Below are 22,821 nucleotides of genomic sequence, written 5' to 3'. Positions count from 1 at the left end.
TTAGGTTTGTTTTTGTAGGTTGTTTTCTTCTCTTGTACTTCCCGCCTAGAGAAGTTCCTTTAGCATTTGTTGTAAAGCTGGATTGGTTGTGTTGAATTCTCCTAGCTTGTGCTTGTCTGTAAAGCTTTTGATTTCTCCATTGAATGTGAATGAGATCCTTCCTGGGTAGAGTAATCTCGGTTATAGGTTTTTCCCTTTTATCACGTTAAATATATCCTGCCACTCACTTCTGGCCTGCATAGTTTTTGCTGAAAAATCATCTGATATCCTTATGGGGATTCCCATGTATGTTATTTGTTTCTTTTCCCTTGCTGCTTTTAATATATTTTCTTTGTATTTAATTTTGTTAGTTTGATTAATATGTGTCTCGGCATGTTTCTCCTTGGTTTTATCCTGTATGGGAATCTCTGTGCTTCCTGGATCTGGATGACTATTTCCTTTCCCATTTCAGGGAAGTTTTTGACTATAATCTCTTCAAATATTTTCTCAGACCCTTTCTCTTTCTCTTCTTCTTCTGGGACCCCTATAATTCAGATGTTGGTGCGTTCAGTGTTGTCTCTGAGACGTTCCTCATTTTTTTTCTTTCTTTTTTCTTTATTCTGCTCCATGGCAGTTATTTCCACCATTCTGTCTTCCAGCTCACTTATCCGTTCTTCTGCCTTAGTTATTCTGCTGTTTATTCCTTCTAGTGTATTTTTCATTTCGTTTATTGTTTTGTTGATCACTGATTGTTTGTTCTTACTCCTCTAGGTCCTTGTTAAACATTTCTTGTATCTTCTCGATCCACACCTCTGTTTTATTTTCACCATCTTGGATCATCTTTACTATCATTACTCTGAATTCTTTGTCAAGTAGATTGCCTATTTCCTCTTCATTATTTGGTCTTGTGGGATTTTACCTTGCTTCTTTGTCTGCAACATATTTCTCTGTCATTTTGTCTAACTTACTGTGTTCATGGTCTGCTTTCCACAGGCTCCAGGGCTGTAGTTCCTTTTGCTTCTGTTATCTGCCCCCTGGTGGGTGAGGTTGTGCAGGGGCTTGTGTAGGCTTCCTGGTGGGAGGGACTGGTGCCTGCGCTTTGGTGGGTGTAGCTGAGTCTTTTCCCTCTGATAGGACCCCGTCAGTTAGTGTGTTTTGGGGTGTCTGTGAGCTTAGTATGACTTTAGGAGCCTGTCTGCTGATGGGTTTGGCTGTGTACCTGTGTTGCTGGTTGTTTGGCGTGAGGTGTCAAGCAGTGAAGCCTGCAGGCAGTTGGGCGGAGCCAGGGCTTGGTGTTGAGATGGATACCTCCAGGAGAGCACACACCGATTAATATTCCCTGGGCCTGGGAATCCTCTGGTGATCTAACATCCTGGACTCAGCACTCCCACCCAGGAGGCCCAGCCCTGACCCTTGGCCGGGGAATGAAGAGCCTGCAAGCAGTGCAGTGTGGCCAGAGAAAAAAGAAAAAAGGGAAAAGAAAACCAACAGACAGACAAAACCCAATGCAAATAGCAGAAACAAAACCCAACAAACTGCAACAACAACAACAAAACAGGAAAAGAAAGAAAACAAACATACAAACCAAACCCAAGACAAATGATAAAAACAAAACCAAACAGAAACAAAGAAACACACAAAAATCCCCAAGAAAACAAAAAAACAAGAGAACAAACAAAAGAACTCAAAAATGAAAGCAGTCAATAAAGACTAAACTAAGAAAAACAAAAAATGAAAAACAGAACAAGAGTGGAAAGCAAACAACAAAAAAAGCAAAGAAACATAAACACATGAAAACGATCAAAAAAGGAAAAAAGGACCAAATACAAGAAAAAAACACAAAACAACAAAAAATCAAAGTAAAAATAGAAAAAATATATTTTAAAAATTAAAAAAATAAAAAATAAAAACAACAACAAGAACTTCACCTTCCTGCCAGGGTCACTGGTCCCTTTTATGAGTCCTCTTTTCTTTTTTTCTTTCTTTCATCCTACCCCATTGCGAGGGGATTTTTCTTGTCCTTTTAGGTGTCTGAAGTCTTCCACTAATGTTCATCCAGTACTTTATGAGAATTGTTCTATTTGTGGATGTATTCTTGATGCACTTGTCAGGAGAGATGAATTCTGTCTCCTCCTGTTCTGCCATCTTGACTCCTTCCCCCCGCCCCATCCTAGTTCTAATGAACCATAATCTCTGAGGGTGGGAACCAAACATGCATATTGAATAAATATGTTATAAGTGATTTTTTGGAAACTAGAACATTGTAAACTACTGTCTACTTAAAGGCAAACTATCTATAATTTAGTAATATACATATAGTTGTTTGTCTAGGAACATACATCTATAACAGGCAGATGACCAATCAGTAAGTTAATATCAGCATTTTTTTAAAAGTGCAGATTCTGCATTATACCCTTCATTTGTGTTGAGTACAACACAGTGTAATAAAAATACTGATCATGAGGAATTCCCTGGTGGTCCAGTGGTTAGGAGTCTGCGCTTCCACTGCAGGGAGTACGGGTTCGATCCCTGGTTGGGCAACTAAGATCCCGCATGCCATGTGGCATGGCCAAATCATGAATTATCTGGAAAAATGTTTATTTATATTCCTCATATCTAAGGAAAAATGCTTATATTATTAAATTTAGATATATTGTCATCACAAAGTCAGTTCTATTCAAAATTGACATAATTCCATTATTCAGAATGAATCTCTTGTTTCCCTATTACCTTTATATGTTTAAAAAATAAATTCTTCATACATATTTTTCTGTTTTTTAAAAAGGTATTTAAAAATAATTTTGAAGTTTCTTATTGATTAATTTTACTTTTATAAATCTTTCTTTTAAAAAATAAGTTTCTCTTCATTCCCTTTTTATGAAATTGGTTGGATTTTTTGGGCTGTCTGCTCCCATAAGGTCAAACAAATATTGTGCTAAGCATTATGAATGCAGACATGAATGTGATATTACCTGGATACAGGTTGCTTACCTGTCTAGTGGGAGAGAAAGACAAGGTAATAAGTTGTTAGGACACAGTGTAACAATATTCTTTGCTGGCTGTCTGCTGGGAAAAGTTGTCTTTTCTTGTCTAATAGCATTTTCATGTTTGAAATTTTATAGTGTAATGCTGCTGAAAATCGAAAGAGATATTGCATTTTTAAAGGATGGGCATATGTGGATTTTAATTAGAAGAGGCATTGGGCAGACATTTCCATTTGAAGACTTGCTTAGGTTTGGTGAAACTAAGTAGGATAGAGTACAGTTGTTTCCTAGCTCTGAACATTTTTAAAAAACTGATGTCATGACCCATGTTTATAATGATGATCTTAAATGTGGCAGAAACTGAAGTGCCTTCTTAAACATAAAAATATTATATTGTGTTCAATATAATATCACAGACTTGAAGGGGACTTTAAAGAGCAGTCTAACATAATCTGTTTGTCATGTGAGAACACTGAAGTAGAGTGGTTTGTGATTTGGCCAAGGCTGCTTAGCTTATGCATGGGAGAACTAGGAGGAAAACTTAGGCTGTGACTCTTCCGTCAGTGTTCTATACACTGGAGAAAACTTACAGTAAGTATGTTTTTGTTATATTCCATTTTTTGAAGACTATTACTACGTTCATAATATGTGGTATAAAATCAGTTAACATAATATTAATAAGAGTATACAATTTGATGTTGCTTTTGGTGTACATGTATTGCAAAAGTGCATAAAGATATGCCATACTTTAATATAATTCCAAAATGTCAGCTACAGAACATACGTATTTGCATTAATAAAGGTCCTTGACTTTTTACAAAAAAGACCCCTTGAAAAGGGGAAACTCACTCTCATAGCTACTTAAAAGCGTCCAGTGAAATACTATTTTGATGTATAAGAAACATCCACGGACATACTTTCAGAACAGATACTTCATTTCTGACTGATTAGTGGTTCTTAATACCTAAAGCTAAAACTCCTCTGCTGGATACCCTTCTTTGAGAGTAAATGTCTGACTACTTATGTAACATGGCAGTTATTTTAGCTGCCATGAAGCCAGCTTACTTGGGACCATGCTCTTGCCCAGTTTGACCACAGTCACCATTGATTAATCAGTTAATTAAAGGGTGAATGGATTGGGAACATTCTTGCCATCCAGACCAGAATTGATATGATATAATGGAAAGCTACCAAGATTTCTAGACATCATGATTAACTAGTCACGTGAACTTAAACTCTGTGGGTCTCAGTTTTCTCCCCTATACAGTCAGAAGGTTGGATAATATATCCCAGCTTTTGTTATTTTGTGATATATAATATATTTGAGGGTTTTTTTTTCATCCTAGCTACTGTGCTAGGGACTAGAGTTACAGTTCACCTGAGTGTAGTCTTGATATAGAGTCCTATATGAAGGAGCAGAAACACTTCCAAGTGACTTCCTTCTGCCTGACCCAGGTGGTAGGAAATCTGGCATATCATTTATATACAAAGTTTCAATAAAAGTAGGCTCATGGCCTGGAAACATATGTTTGGGCTTTGCAGATTTTGTTTGTCTATGCTAGTTTCTTTTTCATTGATATGGCTAGCTGGACATTTAAATATTCATATATTACTGACTACTTAAAATGGTATAGTGAAGTACTATTTAAAAGAACTCTTGAGGTTCACATTTTTTGTCATGTCGCACAATTTACAAGGTTTTATCTATCTCTTGACTTTTTCTGCGTCTACCTCATAAGTCATACTCCATTGAGGGTCTTAAGACTCTTTTAGTTGTTGATGTTTTTCTTCTGTCTCTACCTAGTTGGAACAGAAGCTGAAGCATAGATTTTACATGCTTCTGTTTACATGAAATTATATAATAGGGGTGGTGGTGGTGATGGTCTATCTCTATGTGTTAGAAAACCCAGGAAATGGGGATGCTAGTAGCCCATAAAACTCTGTGCTAGATTGAAGGAGTTAGGTATTAAATTATTTCTGTTGTGATTTCTGGTTCTAAATGGAGCTAATCATAAGATGTTGTAAGTATATTTGAGTATTGCTTGGATTTCTTTTTTCAGGATGAAGGAGTTGTTAAAGAAATCCCTATTACTCATCATGTTAAGGAAGGATATGAGAAAGCAGATCCTGCACAATTTGAGTTGCTCAAAGTTCTTGGTCAGGGATCCTTTGGAAAGGTAATGAATGCCTTTTTCCCCATTTGTTTTTCTTCTAAACATTTAGCAAAAAAGTGTACACATAGGTAGAAATCTGATAAATGTGCTGTTTCTAAATTGTCAAAGGATACACACAAAGGCAGCTCTAATTTTACTCCTTTTTATTTCTGTTGTATTTTTAGTTCAATTTCTTTATACTTCTCTGTAATAATAAAGGTTTTCTAATCCCCTGGGATCACTGATATCTCTAGGACAAAATATAGCATGCTATTTATTAGCTGCCTAAATCAAGAAAGTTTGAATTTTGTAAAAGAGATCTTGTTTCTCTGTTCACATGCTGGCATGACCTTAGCTTTCTTTCTTGGTGATTTCATCTGTATTCCTTAGCTCTATCACAGAAGTCAGAATGTATGTATCAATTCATGTATTGAATGCATGAATTAATCTGTCATCTTTTAAAGCAAATATGTGTGTAAAGTACAGCTATGGTAAGTACTGGGTGATATATGGATTATGTGAAACTCCTGCCTTCAAAGGGCTTAAATTTCAAGGGAAAAAGCAAAATTGAGGAAGATAAACTCTGACACTCATTATTAAAATTGATTATTAAGTGCTTAATGGTATATGATTCTTGGAAAAGAAGTATGTAAGTCTGATTCCTGACTTTTGTATACCTAACATCTAAGACATGAAAAGTATTGCATACACATATTAAGTAACAGCCTTTAGGAAACAGCAACAACGGCAATTTAAGGGGAGGAAGTTAATGAGAAACTACTAATTTCAGGGTGGCTGAGATTTAGTTTCAAAGGGGAAAGTAAGGAAGTTGAGCATTGCTTATTTATTATGCTCTGAAACATTTTAAAAGAAAGACATTTATTGAACGCCTGGTTTGTGTATAACACTTTAAAAAACAGCATTGGTTAATATAAAGTAGGCATAATTGTCTTAAAGTAATCTGATACCTGTGTGGTATAGAATACAACATGTAAAATATAGAGAAACATTTTCAGGACACAAAAAGTACAAACTAAGGTGGATTATGGTTTGGCAGTGAATTGGTACAGGAGGTATATGATGACAAGGAGATAGGATTTGAATAGTTGTGCTAGGGAGAGTAAAACTAGAAGGAGCTTTCAATAGATTGTATGTGTGGGGGGTGTATTTATAGAACTGACCTGTAGAGTAGGCATGTGCATTTCGAACACCTTTATTTTTTAAAGTTACTAAAAGTACAGTATTTTAAAAAATATTTTACATTATATTTTATGATGTTAATTTTAGAACAGAGATGAAGTTCTTTTATATCCCCAATATATAAATGCTTACATAGCGACTTAAATAAAATATCACCAGGCAATCATTTCAAGACATTAAAAGTATTTGTTGTGTCATTTGATATATATAAATTTATTCATATGTGTATTTATTTATATCCAGCTTTGTTCCAGAAAGGATTTAAGGCTTTCATAGATGAATACTAAATAAAATAAAATTTAAAATAAGTGGGGAAGATGATGGAAGCAGAAAAATTAGAGCAGGAAAGATGAGATGAAGCCAGGAATAAACTCTGTTGTTCACAGATGCATGGTATAAGGGCCTAGAAATGGGGCAAAAGTGAAGACAAATATTTTGGCAGCCATTATAAAGAGGCTGAAACATTTAATTGTATGATTATTGACAGTATCTTTAAGAAACAGATCAAACAGACCAGAGAAATTTTTCTTATGGGGCTTCATGAAGAAAATACAGTATAACATAATAAAATGTCTTCAGTAACATCTTCACATTAATTATAGCAACACGCTGACAAGATGTCAATGCAGTCCTTAAAAAATTCAGGGAACACTCAGCTTTGTACAGGAACTTTGATTTAACAAGGATATCATAGAAGCCTTTTAAAAATTCCTAATACTAAAATACAGAATAGTGATCCTTGTGCAGTTCATCAACCAAAGAAATATTAAGGAGGTGGCTTATTTTTTTCTTCCTAGGATGTGAACATACTTGCTTGTCAGTATTACGTCATTTGCGTAGGCATTGTGTGGGTGGGACTTGTTATATGCTGAACCTATTCAGGAATTTGGCCAAGGCTGTGAATCAGATAAGTGTAGGAGCAATTCCAAGAAACTTTGGGCTGCAGTCTTATTTATAAGTTTTTCTGTGAAAGTCCCATTGTTAAAATGCAATAAATGGAATTTTAACCTATATAATGCTTTGTGACATTGAACGTCTATATAGTCTATTTAATCGGGAAAAAATCCTACGGAAATCAGTTGTAAAATTGTACTTTAAGGAAGCATGCATTATCATAAAAGATGCATATAAAATTCTGTACTAAGCACATCAAGTAATGTGTGAATTGAAATGAAGTATACCAAACAACTTACATTACTTATTTTAAAACACAATAAAATAAAACACTTGAAAACATGTTTGACATTGTCAGACTAGCCTTTCATATATTTCACATGTCAAATCATATTTACACAAAGCATACATACATTTTAACATTCATGCTTCACATTTTTTTTTGCTTTTGTGATAGTAAAGCCTTTAAATATAGGACTTAAAAATGGATTTTTGAAAATATCAAACCCTTGCCCTCCTTAGTAATTGATTAGCTATCAAGAGAGAGTTTTAAAAATATATGTTTACAACTTAAAATTTCTTGCAAATGGTCCTTTCTCTTCAATCAGTGTTAAAGCTGTGCAGTTCTGCAGTTCACTTCAGCAAACACTTCTTAACGGAAAATATAAAAGTCCATATGACAGAGAGAAAAGTATATTGGAGTAATTCACTCATTCATTTCTCTTCTGAAAAATTTCTGAGAATTGGATTAGGGTGACTGAAAAGAAACCTCTCTGATCAGGAGAGAGATGTTTTTAGAAACAGTAGTTTGAAGTCATGCAGCTTCTTCTGTAGTTGATCATGGGAAGAGAGCAGAGTGAGATGATGTTTTCTTATGCTAGGAAAGTTCACTCATTAGACCTGAAAAGAACAAATCAGGTAATGAACAAATAAACAGTTACATCTCTAGACTGTGAATGATGGCTTCTATTAGATGCCATATTTAGATACTAGTGAGTGTTTTAAGAGATAGGGGAGAAGTGGCTGCTTTGTGTGTCTTTTTTAAAGCCTAGACTTTTTCTTTCTTCTTTAATTGCCTCTTTTTACCCTCTGTATTCCATTCTTTTCAACTCCACTAAAGGCTGTGTTCTAGAACAGTGGTTCTCAAAGTGGGTCTTACTACCCCTGGATATCCACAGGACACTTTCAGGGGGTTCTCAAGGTCAAGACTGTTTTATAATACTAAGATATTATTTGTAAAACTTTTGGCACTTTGGCACAGTCAAGGAAGTGATTTTAAACTACATCAGTAATCATATTCTTCACTGTCACCCACTTACAGTTAAAAAAAAATGTGTTTTATTTAAGAATGTCCTCGATGAGGTTTTAACAGTGATTAAATTTATCAAGTATCAGCCCTTGAGTACACATCTTTTTAATATTGTGGAATGAAATTGAGAAGTACACAAAGTACTTTAGCTGCATACCAAAAGAGTATGATTGTCTCAAGACAGAGCACTTCTTCAATTTTTTGAGTTGTGAGCTAAATTAGACACTTTTTTCATGGAAAAGCATTTTTACTTGAAAGAATGATCGACAAACTATGGTTACTTAAACTTGGGTATTTGGTAGATGTTTTCTCAAAAATGAATGGAGCGAACCTGTTATTTCATGGAAAACAACTGATAATATTTTTGTTAATGATAAAATTTGAGCTTTGAAGCAAAAAATTAGAATTTTGGAAAAATTTTATTTGCCACTGTGGGCTCAACTCTTCTCAATACTCAAAAGACTTTCCTGATGAGATTGCTACTGTCAATATTTGGAAGATCTGCATAACTCAGTGAACCAATGTTTTTGAGTTGACCAACACATGATGTTATCAAAGCAGACATCAGTACAAAATCCATTCAAAGTGTCAGGTAGACCATGGATTATTATGTAAAAGAATATGGACAGTTAATTGATATGGTTTCAGATTTTTCATTGCAACTAATCTTTAAGAAACTGCCACTTGTCAAATTCTTGTGTCGTATCAAAGAAGAATAACCACAATTATATGGAAAGGCTATTAAAATAGTACTCCCTTTTCCAAATACATATCTGCGTGAGGCCTGATTTTCTTCTTATAATTTAAGCAAAACAACTTAATTGCAACAGATTGAATGTAGAAGCAGATATGAGAATCCAACTGTCTTCTGTTAAGCCAGATATTAGAGACTTGCAAAAATGTAGATCAGTGTCAATCTTCTCATTGATTTTTTTGTTTTGGAAAAAATATAGTTATCTTTATAAAAATATTTATATTCACATATAACAGGTATTTATTATTTTTAATGAATCAATACATAGTTAATTTTTTCAGTTTTAATTTCTAATGTAGTAAATATCAATAGATATAACCCACAAAAACAAAAGTACTTTGGAGTCATCAGTAATTTTTAGGATTGTAAAAGAATTCTTTTTTTTTTTATTATGTTTATCATCTTTAAGGTTTTTATTTTTTTTTTTAATATTTATTGGAGTATAGCTGCTTTACAATGTTATGTTAGTTTCTACTGTACAGCACAGTAAAAGAATTCTTGAGACCAAAAATATTGAGAATTGCTTTCTTGGAAGAGACTGAGAAAGATAGTTCTCCTACTTGTGGTGAAGTCAACACTCAGGAAATGACTTGACTTCTTTGTTGTCAACATCTTGGTCACATGATATTGGTTAGGAAAGAGGAAACTGTTTATCTACCTTTATTTGCCCATGTCAGTAAAATTGAATGAAAACTTTAAGTCTGGTGCTTAGGGTTAATGCCATTTGCTTAGCTTTGAAGCTTTTGTGTGTGTGTGTGTGTGTGTGTGTGTGTGTGTGTGTGTGTGCATGTGTTATGGCAATTAATTTAATCTGTTTAAAAAACTGATATAGACTGAAATCAGCTATACAAATACATACAAGTCCACTTGTTTGCCAACAGCAGAAAACTTGAAAAATACAGATAAGAAAATGTGCATCTGGGGTCATAGCTTCTTTAGCTCACTCAATAAGTTTTATATGACATTTAGAACCCCATGGTAATCTAGTTTGTGTGTGTATTCTCTCTAACCCAGATTGAATATATTCTTCTGTGATTAAAATGCCTGATTTAACACTGTTCATTTATAAAATACTAATTTTATTTTCTAGTGAATCTTCTTTATAAAGGAGACCGAGGGTAGGCTATAGGTGTGTTAAATTTGACATTCTGTTCCATTGCTTACTATTTTCATCAGTGAAAAACCATGGATTTTTAGGACTATCCTCTCCAAGTTTAAATGCACTAAAAATAACTCCATGGAATGAAGCTACTGAAATCTTCCGTGGCAATGCACACTTCCTTGGGGTTCTACATTGTTTGGGGAGATCTTGTTGGAGTTCAGAGTAGATATTAGACAAGAAAGTAACATAGGGTAGTAGTTTTGTTAGTTCTTTCAGTACAGAAATGTTTATGGTGATATGCAAAATTTACGATTTGGTTCAAGCCCTGAAATTTTCTTTTCTCCAAAGATAGTTTTATGTTGCAAAACCCAGCCATCTGTTAATATGTGAATTCTCTTGATTAGTCTACTCCAAGTGTGGTATGAACTGTTACTGGCTTACTGTAAGACATGTTCAAAAACTGAGAGTAAGCATTTAGCAACTTTTACAGAAATTTGACAAAGTAATTTTATGTGTAGAATCTATTAGTATAAAAAGGGATTGTATTTTATGACATTTAAATTTCAATTTTCTAAATAATTCATTTTGATTATATTTTATAGAAGTATGGTCTGCAATGGACTTGGAGAAAAGGGGGAAAAAAGACTGGTTGGTCTACACAGAAAGTGTGAGAAGCACTACACTAGATGAGTATGAAAACTGTAAACCTGAAATGGTCCTTGAGTTTAGGTCTGATATAAAGAATAGGAGAAGCAGAGATTAAATGAAGTAAGGATTCCACCCCCTCACCTGCCCAGTTGGCTGATACATAATTATCACATAAAATATTTGGATTAAAGGGTTTTAAGCTCTACCTTAGGAAAGAGGCAAGACAAAAAATTACTTAAAAGCTCTCCCATCTGCAGTTTTGTGTGAACAAGTTAGTTACTTGACCACATTTTAAAGTTAAGCAACACTTGAATAGAACGTGTTAGAGTTGAGGATGGCAGGTAAGGCAGTGAACACGTTTTACTAAATAATTAAACAAATTGAAACAACCCTTTACTAATAAATAACTCATAAAACTGTAATATACTCATATTTATCTTCATAACTGAGGCTTTTTAAAACTTAGCTTTTAATGAGTCATAATCCTGGTTTGAAAATATGAGATATTATTACTTAAGCTTACTTGGTAGCTTTAAATAATTTAACTTCCATTTCTTTATTGAAATATTTGCCATCTTTATTCTTTTTCTTGGCAGACAGATAAGAATTGCCTCTGATTTCTTATTAGAAAATAAAATACCTGGTAACTTCTAAAATGGACCAATAGGGAAGTAGAAATGAAGGTATCAAATTAATGGTCATCACATTTGTTTGCTCCTTATTAAGGTAACAAAAAGGAGCTTGGGTCTTATAAGGAGCTCCCTTAGCTCAAATTGTCTTTTGTTATATTATTTATCTCTTACATCAGAAACTTCTCAAATGTTCTTTAAAATTTTCTTTTCCACAATAGGATGTATGGGAGTGTGATTCACTAAGTGACTGAAAATGAGAAAATATTAACCAAGTATAATTTATAGGGAAAGGTATATCTATAAAATTAGAGAAAATGCAAGGCCATATGTATGTGCTAATGTATATGTTTAGCAGCAATGGCTTGGGATGTGAATTTCACTGTTTTAATTTTAATTCTCCTATTAGGTTTTTCTTGTTAGAAAGAAGACTGGTCCTGATGCTGGACAGCTCTATGCAATGAAGGTGTTAAAAAAAGCTTCTTTAAAAGGTAGAAAATTAGAAAGCTTATTAAAATAGATTTGGTAAAGCTTTTTTAAAGAAATATGCTGTGTACTGCTTATATAAGATGAGTAGATTTAGTTTCCTTTTAACATTAGTAATTGTTACAGATTTCTAGTGGTAAGTGGTATTTCTAGGTTTGATATTGGCATATACCCTAATTTAGTGAGAGTGTACCCTGGTAAAAATTTAATGGGATAAAAAGTGACATGTTTTATTTAAAGTGAACTTATTTTATTAAACTATATTCTTTTGTTTCAAGATTCTTATTTTTTCTGTCTATCTGTGTTGGTATTGCATATTGAGAGAGCACAGCCACCTGCATACACTTATATACACTGTCTTCCAGGCTGTGATAACAATAACACTGTGCTCAGTTTTAATCAATAAACTCATTTGAACAATTGGAGACTAATATATAATAAATGCTTATTCACCAAATAACTTTGTGTCTCTTTAACCCATCTCTAGATCTAAACTGAATTTGTTAGCTTTCTGAGAATATGGTAATTACTGTCTAGGAATATAGACTGCAAATTTGGGCACTTATAAAGTTACGTTTTATATTTCCATATTTTTGTTTGGTGAATTACTGATGGGATCCCTACTGAAATTATATACGAGAGCAATATATTCTACCCTTCTGTAATTTTTAGTTCGAGACAGAGTTCGGACAAAGATGGAGAGGGATATACTGGTGGAAGTAAATCATCCATTTATTGTCAAATTGCACTATGGTATGTAATCTTTTTTTAAAAAAATTATGGAATTAGAGAACTAAGATTTCCTTTCAGACAGTAATATAACAGGAGATAAATACTTCAAACAGGAAATGAATATGGAATGATTTAATACATTCAACTATGTAAAATGTGTTTATCTGAAATAAGAATTAATATCTAGCTTTTAGTTGTATTTCCTGTATTTGTTGGTTAACTTGTCTAAGGTAACAAGATAGTGTCTTCTGATTACTTGTCTAGTAGTATTTCTGTACTAGGGTATACCTCCAGGTATCTTAGGCTATAAACTACTGTGATAATTTCTTCAAAACATTTTTGTGTTTGGAAGGGCTCCTCTTACATGTTCATAATGAGCATATTAATCTTACTTCCTCATTCTGTTGAAGAGGACCATATGGTATATTAGTCTATTTGAGTTATTTTTTCTTATGTTTGGCAGGAGAGGAATACCAGTGAGAAGCAATAGGTACAATGGAAAGAACATGAATTTGGAGTCAGACAGTTCTGAGTTTTTTTTTTTTTTTAATTGAGATATAGTTGACTTACAGTATTATATAAGTTTCAAGTGTACAATATAGTGATTCACAATTTTAAGGTTATATCCCATTTATATTTACTATAAAATATTGGCTATAATCCTTGTGTTGTACTATATATCCTTGTAGCTTATTTATTTTATACATAGTAGTTTGTACCTCTTAATCCCCTACCCCTATCTTGCCCCTTCCCCCTCCCTCTCCCCATTGGTAACCACTAGTTTGTTCTCTATATCTATGAGTCTGTTTCTTTTTTGTTATATTCACTAGTTTGTTTTATTTTTTAGATTCCACATAGAAGTGATATCATACAATATTTGTCTTTGATTTTCACTAAGCATAATATTCTCTATGTCCATCCATGTTGTTGAAAATGGCAATATTTCATTCTTTTTTATGGCTGAGTAATATTCTTCTGTGTGTGTGTGTGTGTGTGTGTGTGTGTGTGTGTGTACACCACATCTTTTTTATCCATTCACCTGTTGATAGAAACTTAGGTTGCTTCCCTATCTTGGCTATTGTAAAAAATGCTGCTGTGAACATTGGGGTGCATATATTTTTTGTGGTAATATTTTCATTTTCTTCAGATATATACCCAGGAGTGGAATCGCTGGATCGTATGATAGTTATATTTTTATTTTTTTGATGAACCTCCATACTGTTTTCCACAGTGGCTGCACCAACTTACATTCCTTCTGACAGTGTATGAGAGTTCCCTTTTCTCTACATCTTCTCCAACATTTGTTATTTGTAGACTTTTTGATGATAGCCATTCTGACATGTGTGAGGTGATACGTCATCGTTGTTTTGATATGGGGTTTTGATACTCTGATGATTAGCGATGTTGAGCATCTTTTCATGTGCCAGTTGGCTATCTGTATATCTTCTTTGGAAAAATGTCTATTCAGGTGTTCTGCCCACTTTTTAATTGGGTTGTTTGTTTTTCTGATGATGAGATATATGAGCTATTTATATATTTTGGATATTAATTCCTTATTGGTCATATCATTTGCAAATATTTTCTCCCATTCAGTAGGTTTGTTCATTTCATTGATGGTTTCCTTTGCTGTGAAAAAGCTTTTAATTTTAATTAGGTCCCATTTGCTTATTTTTGCTTTTGTTTCCATTGCATGAGGAGACAGATCCAAAAAAACATTGCTACGATTTATGTCAAAGAGTATTCTGCCTGTGTTCTCTTCTAGGAGTTTTATGGTTTAGGTCTTTAATACATTTTGAGTTTATTTTTGTATGTGGTGTTAGAGAATGTTCTAATTTCATTCTTTTACATGCACCTGTCCAGTTTTCCCAGCACCACTTATTGAAGAGACTGTCTTTTCTCCATTGTATATTCTTGCCTCCTTTGTCATAGATTAATTGACCATAAGTGCATGGGTTTATTTCTGTGCTCTCTATTCTGTTCCATTGATCTATATGGCTCTTTTTGTGTCAGTACCATACTGTTTTGATTTTTGTAGCTTTTAGCATGGTCTAAAAGTCAGGGAGTGTGATGCCTCTAGCTTTGTTCTTCTTTTCCATTATTGTTTTGGCTATTTGGGGTCTTTTGTGTTTCCATACAAATTTTAAAATTATTTGTGCTATTTCTGTGAAAAATGCCATTGGTATTTTGATAGTGATTGCATTGAATCTGTAGATTGCTTTGGGTCACCAATATTAATTCTTCCAATCCATGCAGTTCTGAGTTTTAATCATGGCTCCATTGCTAGTTTAATGTATGCATGAGATTGTGACATTTGGCTTCCCTGGAGAATTCAAGGGCATATACATTATTAAATCACTGATCCAATCTACTATGTCACTCTCAATTTTTGAAATTTAAAAATACAGCAGCTATTGATTTTATTCTTAGGTAATTTTGACAAATAATGCATTATAGTATGTACCCAACTCTCTCTGTAAAAATCCCTCTAGAATTTTCCACCCATTATTGTTTTATTCCCCATTACCCTAATGGAATGAGAGTAGTAGTAGTATCTAAAGATCTCCTTCCTTGAACCTCTAGGATATCATTAGATTAATCACTAAACACCAGTTGTGTTCAAAACATTCTATTCAATTCAGTGGGTTCTAGAGGTGAAATAATCTCTGATCTCAAGAAATTTATGATCTATAGGGAAAACAGAAATGTAAGACCAATTAATTGTATAAATCAACATGGATTAAGTACCATAAGAGAGACATAAATAAAGTGCAATGAGATCTCAAAAGTAGTAACAAGTAATTCTGATGGGGGAGAGGTTAAGGATGCTATAGGGAAATGTGAAAAGAGGGAAATCCTTAATAGAAGAAAGCTAAATAGAGGGGGTGACATTTTTGTTGAGCTTGACAGAATTAGTAGATTTTCAGTAGGTGGGGAAGTAGAGTTCAGGCAATTGCAGTAGAACATGGTGCTCCATAAATCAGGAAAACGATGGTGGTACAAGTTTCTGTATAAAGCTACATCCAAGGATGATTATGTTCTGGGAAGGGGTTTATAGCTTTTTCAACACTAGTTTTAATTTTGAGATAATGTTATCCAATCATGGACCATGTGAGTAAATGCTTAATTGCTTTATAGTGTTCAGTAATAAAATTCTAAACATATATATTAATTAAAAACTATGCTAAGCTTTGTAAGCCTTAAAAATTATTATTACTACATTCTAATTTCTAATTAGCCTTTCAGACTGAAGGGAAGCTGTATTTAATACTGGATTTTCTCAGGGGAGGAGATGTCTTCACAAGATTATCCAAAGAGGTGAGTATTTGTAAATTTTTGCTATATTTTATTGAAACAAAACTAAGAATAATTGTTTTTGTTCTTTTGCTGATTACTTTTTTTTCTACGGAAATTTTAAATAATTATTCTTTTTTTGTTACATAGTATTTAGTGAATGTGCCAGTTAATGGCATTTTCTGTCTGCCTGTCATTTAGGTCATCTCAACGTGTTACTCATTTTTCTCTTAGGCACAAGATCAGTATAAATAACTGGATGAAGTAGATAGGGGCTACCTATGACTTTGGCTACTCAAGCTACCAAAATGCCTCTGGGAGTAGTGTTTAATTTATTCATGTTTAAAACAGCTTTATGGAGGTACAGTTGACGTACACTAAACTGCACATATTAAAGTACATGCTTTGATAAATTTTGACATTTGTATAAACTTGTGAAACCATCAGCACAATCAAAATAATTAGTTTATTCATCATCCCCAACAGTTTTCTTATGCCCTTTTTTTTTTTTTTAAATGTAGTAGCTTAAGACACAACAATTTATTATTTCTAGTGAGTCTACAGGTCAGCTGAGTGGTTTTTTTTTTTTTAGAAAGCTATGGGTGGAATCTGGCAATTTTAATTTATTTTTATTTATTTATTTTTGGCTGTGTTGGGTCTTCGTTTCTGTACAAGGGCTTTCTCTAGTTGCGGCGAGCAGGGGCCACTCTTCATCGCGGTGCGCGGGCCTCTCACTATCGTGGCCTCTCTTGTTGCGGAGCACAGGCTCCAGACGCGCAGGCTCAGTAGTTTTGGCTCACGGGCCCAGCTGCTCCGCGGCACGCGGGATCCTCCCAGACCAGGGCTCGAACCCGTGTCCCCTGCATTAGCAGGCAGATTCTCAACCACTGCGCCACCAGGGAAGCCCCCTTATGCCCTTTTTTAATGCTTCCCTCCTGCCCGACCCCTAGTGAATCTGCTTTCTGTCACTGTTTGGTTTGCATGTTCTAGGACTTTATATAAATGGAATCATATAATATGTATTCTTTTTTTGGTCTGGCTTTTAAACTCAGCATAATTATTTTGAGATCCATCCAAGTCATTGCATGTATCAGTAGTTCATTTTTATTGGTGAGTGGTATTCCACTGTATGGATACACAATGATTTGTTTATTCATTCACTTGTTGATGGATATGTGTGTTTTTTGCAATTATTGGATATTACTAATAAAGCTGCTACAAACATTCATGTACAAGTGATTGTATGGACATGTGTTTGTTTTTCATGGTTAAATACCTAAGAATATAATGACTGGGTTATATAGTAGGTCTATATTTTAACATTTTAAAGACACTGTCAAACTGTTTTCCAAAGAAAACTGTTATATAATTTGTTATATAATTTTTACATTCCCACCAGCAGTATATGAGAGTTTCAGTTACTCCATATCCTTACCAACATTTGGTATGGTCAGTCTTGTTTTAAGTTTGAACATCTGGTAAGTGTGTAGTGATACCATATTGTGGTTTTGAATTGCATTACCCTAATGACTAATGATGTTAGGCATCTCTTCATGTGCTTATTTGACATATATCTTTTTTGATAAAATGTCTGTTTAAATCTTTGGCCCATTTTTTATTGGGTAATTTTCTTACTGAATTTTGAGTCTTTATATATTTTGGATGGTAAGTCCTTTATCATGTATGTTTGAAAGTATTTTCTTCTGGTTTATGACTTGTCTTTTCATACTCTTTACAGTGTCTTTCAAAAAGCAGAAGTTCTTAATTTTGATGAAGTCTGATTTATAATTTTTCTTCCTTTTATGAATTGTGTTTTTTGGTGTCCTGTTTAAGGAATATTCGCCTAATCCTAGGTCACAAAGATTTTCTCTTATGTTTTCTAGAAGTTTTGTAGTTTTTGGTTTTACATTTATGTTTATAATCAATTTTGAGTTCATTTTCATATATGGTGATAAATATGTGTTGAAGTCCTTTTTTTCGTATATAGATATCTCATTGTTTTATCATCATCATTGGAGAAGACTGTGCTTTCTCCACTCAATTACCTTGCATTTTTTGTTGAAAATCGATTGACCGTATATGTGAAGATCTATTTGTAGACACTGTTCTGTTCCGTTGATCTGTTTGTCTGTCTTTATGCCAATACAACACTTTCTTGATTACTGTACTTTTATAATATGTCTTAAAGTCAGATAGTGCAAATCCTTGAGCTTTGCTCTTCTTTTTCAAAGTTGTTTTGCCTCTTCTAGGTCCTTTGCATTTCCATATCAATTTAAAAATCAGCTTTTCACTTTCTACAGAAAAGCCTGCTGGGATTTTGATTGGGATGTATTGAATCTGTAGTTCAATTTGCAGATAATTGACATTTTCACAATATTGAGTCTTCCAATCCATGAACATAGTATCTCTCTCCATTTATTTAAGTCTTCTGTAATTTCTCTCTGCAAGGTCTTGTCATTTTCAGTGTACAGGTCTTGCATGTCTTTTGTCAGATTTATCTCTAAGTATTTTCTTTTTAAAAAATGCCATTGTAACTGGAATTACTTTCTTAATTTTATTTTCAAATTGGATGGAAATATGATTACTATTTTTGTATATTGGACTTTGTATCCCACAGTATAACTAAACTTACTGATTTTATCTAGCAGCTTTTTGGTAGACTACAAATAGAACTTTCTATTGGTAATCTGCACATAAGGAGTTTTACTTCTTCTTTTCCATTATGGACATCATTTATTTGTCTTTGTTACACTGGCTTGATCCTCCAGATCAGTGTTGAAAAGTATTGGTAAGAGCAGACATTCTTGCCTTATTTCTGATTTTAGGGGGGAAAGCATATTTTCACCATAAATTACAAAGTTAAGTATAGGTCTTTTTTGCATGTTCTTTATCAGGTTGAGAAAGTTCCCTTCTATTACTAGTTTGTTGAGTTTTTATCAGGAATGTATGTTAGATTTTGTCAAACTTTTTTTTTTTGCAGTTATTGAGATGATGATCATGTTTTTTTCTTCTTTAATCTTTTAATATGGTGAATTACATTGATTGATTGTCAAATGTTGAAGCAGCCTTGCATCTGTGGATGAACCCCATGTAGTCATGATGTATTATCCTTTTTGCATATTAGTGGACGTTATTTACTAAAAGTTTGTTAAGAATTTTTGCATCTATTTTCATGAGAGATATTTGACTGTAGTTTTCTTTATTGTTTATATCTAATTTTGGTGTCTGAGCAATTCTGGTTTCATAGAATGAGTTGCGTAGAATTTTCTCCTCTTCAATTTTCTGGAAAAGTTCAATGTTAAATTGTCATTAAATGATTGGTAGTATTCACTAGTGAAGCCATATGGGCCTGAAGTGTTTTTTTAATGGTATGGTGTTTAACTATAAATTCAATTTATTTAATATACTTGGGACTATTCAGTTCATCTTTCTTTTTGAATGAGCTTTAGTATCTTGTGTCTTTTAAGGAATTTGTCCATTTCATCAAAGTTATCAAATTCATTGGCATAAAGTTTTCATAATATCCCCTTGTTACGACTTTTATAGGTGTAGAATCATTAGTGATGTTGATATCATCATTCCTGATGTTGGTATTTTGTGTCTTCTTTTTTCATCTCACTTAGCCTTGCTAGAGGTTTATCAATTTTATTCTTCTTAGAGAACCAACCAGCTTTTGGTTTCACTGATTTTCTCTATTGTATTTCTGTTTTCTGTTTCATTGTTTTCCACTTTAATCTTTATGACTTCATTTTTCTCTGCTTAATTTTGTGTTTCACTGTCTTTTCTGGTTTTTAAGGTGGAAGCAGAAGTTATTGATTTGAGACCTTTTCTTCTTTTCTAATATAAGCATATAGTGTTACAAGTTTCCCTCTAAATACTGGTTTAGCATCATCTCACAAATTTTGATACGTGATGTTTTTATTTTTTTTTAGTTCACCATGTTTTCTAATTTCCTTTTATTTCTTCTTTGTCTCATGGGTTATTTAGAAGTATGCTAATTAATTTTAAAATATTTAGGCAGTTTCCAGATAAATTTCTATTATTGATTTCTAATTTAATTTTATTGTAGTCATAAAGCACACTTTGTATGACTTGAATTCTCTTAAATTCACTTAAATTATTTTATGCTTCAGAATATGGCATATCTTGGTAAATGTTCCATGTGTACTTGAGAAGAATGCGTATTCTGCTTTTGGGTAGTAGAAGGTTCTGTAAATGTCGATTAGATTAAGTTGGTTGATAGTGGTATTAAGTCTACTATATTCTTCCTAATTTTTTCTCTACATGTTCTAACATTTTTTGAGAGACAGGGATTGAAACCTTTTACTATAATTATGGATTTATCTATTTCTTCTTGAATTTCTGTCAGATTTTGCTTCATGTATTTCAAAGTTCTGTTATTAAGTGCATAAACATTTAGGGTTATCATTCCCTCTTGGTGAATTGACCCTTTGTCATTATGAGATGACTTATTTTATCCATGCTAATGGTCTTTGTTTTGAAATCTATGTTGATATTAATACAGTCACTCCAGGTTTTTAAAAAATTAGTGTTAGTTTAGTATATTGTTTTCCATATTTTTATTTAATCTATTTGTCTTTATATTTAATGTGCAGTACTTAAGGCAGCATATAATTGTCCTTGTTTTATTTTTAAAATGTATTTATTATTTATTTTTTATATTTATTTTTGGCTGTGTTGGGTCTTCGTTTCTGTGCGAGGGCTTTCTCTAGTTGCGGCAAGCGGGGGCCACACTTCATCGCGATGCGCAGGCCTCTCACTATCGTGGCCTCTCTTGTTGCAGAGTGCAGGCTCCAGACGCGCAGGTTCAGTTGCTCCGCGGCATGTGGGATCTTCCCAGACCAGGGCTCGAACCCGTGTCCCCTGCATTGGCAGGCAGATTCTCAACCACTGCGCCACCAGGGAAGCCCCTTGTCCTTGTTTTTTATACAGTCTGAAAATCTATGCTTTTTAATGGGTGTGTCAGACTTGTTACATTTAATCTGACTATTGATATGGTTGGGTCTGAATCTCCATCTTTCTATTCGTGGGGTTTTTTTGTCCCTTCTGTTCTTTGTTCTTTTATTCCTCTTTTGCTGCCTTATTTTTAATTAATTATTTTTCATGATTTTATTTTTATACCTTTGGTTGGCTTTTTATCAAAATAACATTTTGTCGTTGTGTTATTTTAGTAGTTGCTTTAGGGTTTGTAGTATAAATTTTTAATTCAGGAGTCAGGAATCTATAGTCTCAGGCCAAATATGGCCTGTTGATTTTTTTTGTAGGTAAAGTTTTATTGGAACACAACCACACCCATTTGTTTAAGTATTGTCTATGGTTGCTTTTGTGCTTCAGTGGCAGCATAATTGTATGGTCATTTTTTATTGGATGGCAGGTGTTATGAATTTAATTTTCTTGTACTCTAGATACTTGTGTTTTCTTATAAGTAGTATTTAGCTTTGTTCTGGGATGCAGTTAACCTGTTGAGTCTTGCTTTTAACCTTTGTTATGTGGTACCAAAGCAGAATTTAGGATTAATTTTTTCCAATACTGAAACATGACCCTTCTTAGTACTCTAACCAGCCTATCAATTACGAGATTTTTCACTCTCACTGTTTGGTGCCAGGACTTATCCTGGTCCTTTGTGAGCTCTGTGAATTCTTTTTAAAAAATCTTTTAAGGTTGTTCTTTTCCTGGGTTCAAGTAGTTTCCTTAGATCCATGATTGGGAATTCTTCATTGGATGGCAGACATCCTGAAATTCACCTTGTTAGGTGATGGATATTTTTGTATTCCTATAAATATTATTGAACTTTGTTCTGGAATTTGTGTGGAACTAGTTTATTTCAGTTTGTTTAACTGGACCAGAGCAGTGTCTAATCGGGATGATTTTACACCACTGTGAAGCATCGATTACTCTGTCCAATGCCCTGTGAATTATGAGGTTTTCTGCTCTGTGTGGAGGTAGCAGGAACTATTCCTGTCCCTGTGTGAGTTCCATGGATTAGTCCCTCTAATACTTCCATTGGTTATTTTTCTGGCTCAGGTTTCCTCACTCACATGTGCTGAGCATTTCTCTGCTGAATACTTGAGAGAGACCATCTACATAACTCTACAGTTCTCTCTCTGTAATTCTCCCTTCTGTACTCTATCTTGTGAATTCTGTCCTTCTTGTCTCCCCACTCTCTCAGCTCCATCTCATCAACTCAGGAGCCTTCCAGGCTCTGGCCTGACTTTGCCCTCCCTGCATTGCTGCTTAAGAACTCTTTCCAGGTAGTGAGCTAGGACAGTTGTAGGGTTGTTTCCATCTTTCAATATTCACTGTCCTTTGTTGCCTGATGTCCAGTGTCTTGAAAAGTGTCATTTCATATATTTTGTCCTGTGTTTTAGTTGTTTCAGATGGGAGATTAAATCCTGTCTTTGTCTATCTCATTTTGTCTTGAAGTGGTAGTCTGGGAGTAGAATTTTAATTGGGTGATAGTGGTTCAACATCTCACTTCCAGAATTAAAATATGGGAAAGCTACTCTTTATTCTCAGAGCTCTAGAACTTGCTGTGAGAAAGGAACAGTGTGATTCTGGGATGCTAGCTAGTGCTTAAGTGGCTAAGACCTCTGGTTTATATCTGTCTACCTCCAGTATAGAACATTCCATGCATGAACA

At 33.8% G+C, this 22,821-nt stretch overlaps 1 protein-coding gene across 14 annotated transcripts in view; it reads left to right on the top strand.

The window, feature by feature from the left end:
* Positions 1 to 22,821, top strand: part of RPS6KA6 (ribosomal protein S6 kinase A6) — a 199,663-nt gene that overhangs the window by 112,525 nt on the left and 64,317 nt on the right. For 12 of the 14 annotated variants that reach the window (XM_061177704.1, XM_061177714.1, XM_061177703.1 and 9 more), the window contains 4 exons: positions 5,024 to 5,140; positions 12,062 to 12,143; positions 12,811 to 12,891; positions 16,106 to 16,185. In XM_061177704.1, coding sequence (XP_061033687.1) covers positions 5,024 to 5,140; positions 12,062 to 12,143; positions 12,811 to 12,891; positions 16,106 to 16,185 — 360 coding nt within the window. Of the gene's footprint in view, positions 1 to 5,023; positions 5,141 to 10,977; positions 11,043 to 12,061; positions 12,144 to 12,810; positions 12,892 to 16,105; positions 16,186 to 22,821 lie in introns of those variants that run through there. The other 2 variants (XM_061177717.1, XM_061177716.1) reach the window with 2 other exon arrangements.

The sequence above is a fragment of the Eubalaena glacialis genome, chromosome X (assembly GCF_028564815.1).
Source record: "Eubalaena glacialis isolate mEubGla1 chromosome X, mEubGla1.1.hap2.+ XY, whole genome shotgun sequence".
In the NCBI taxonomy this organism is placed as follows: Eukaryota; Metazoa; Chordata; class Mammalia; order Artiodactyla; family Balaenidae; genus Eubalaena; species Eubalaena glacialis.
The sequence above is the reverse complement of the archived record's forward strand: the minus strand, read 5'-3'. Positions and strand labels throughout refer to the sequence as shown.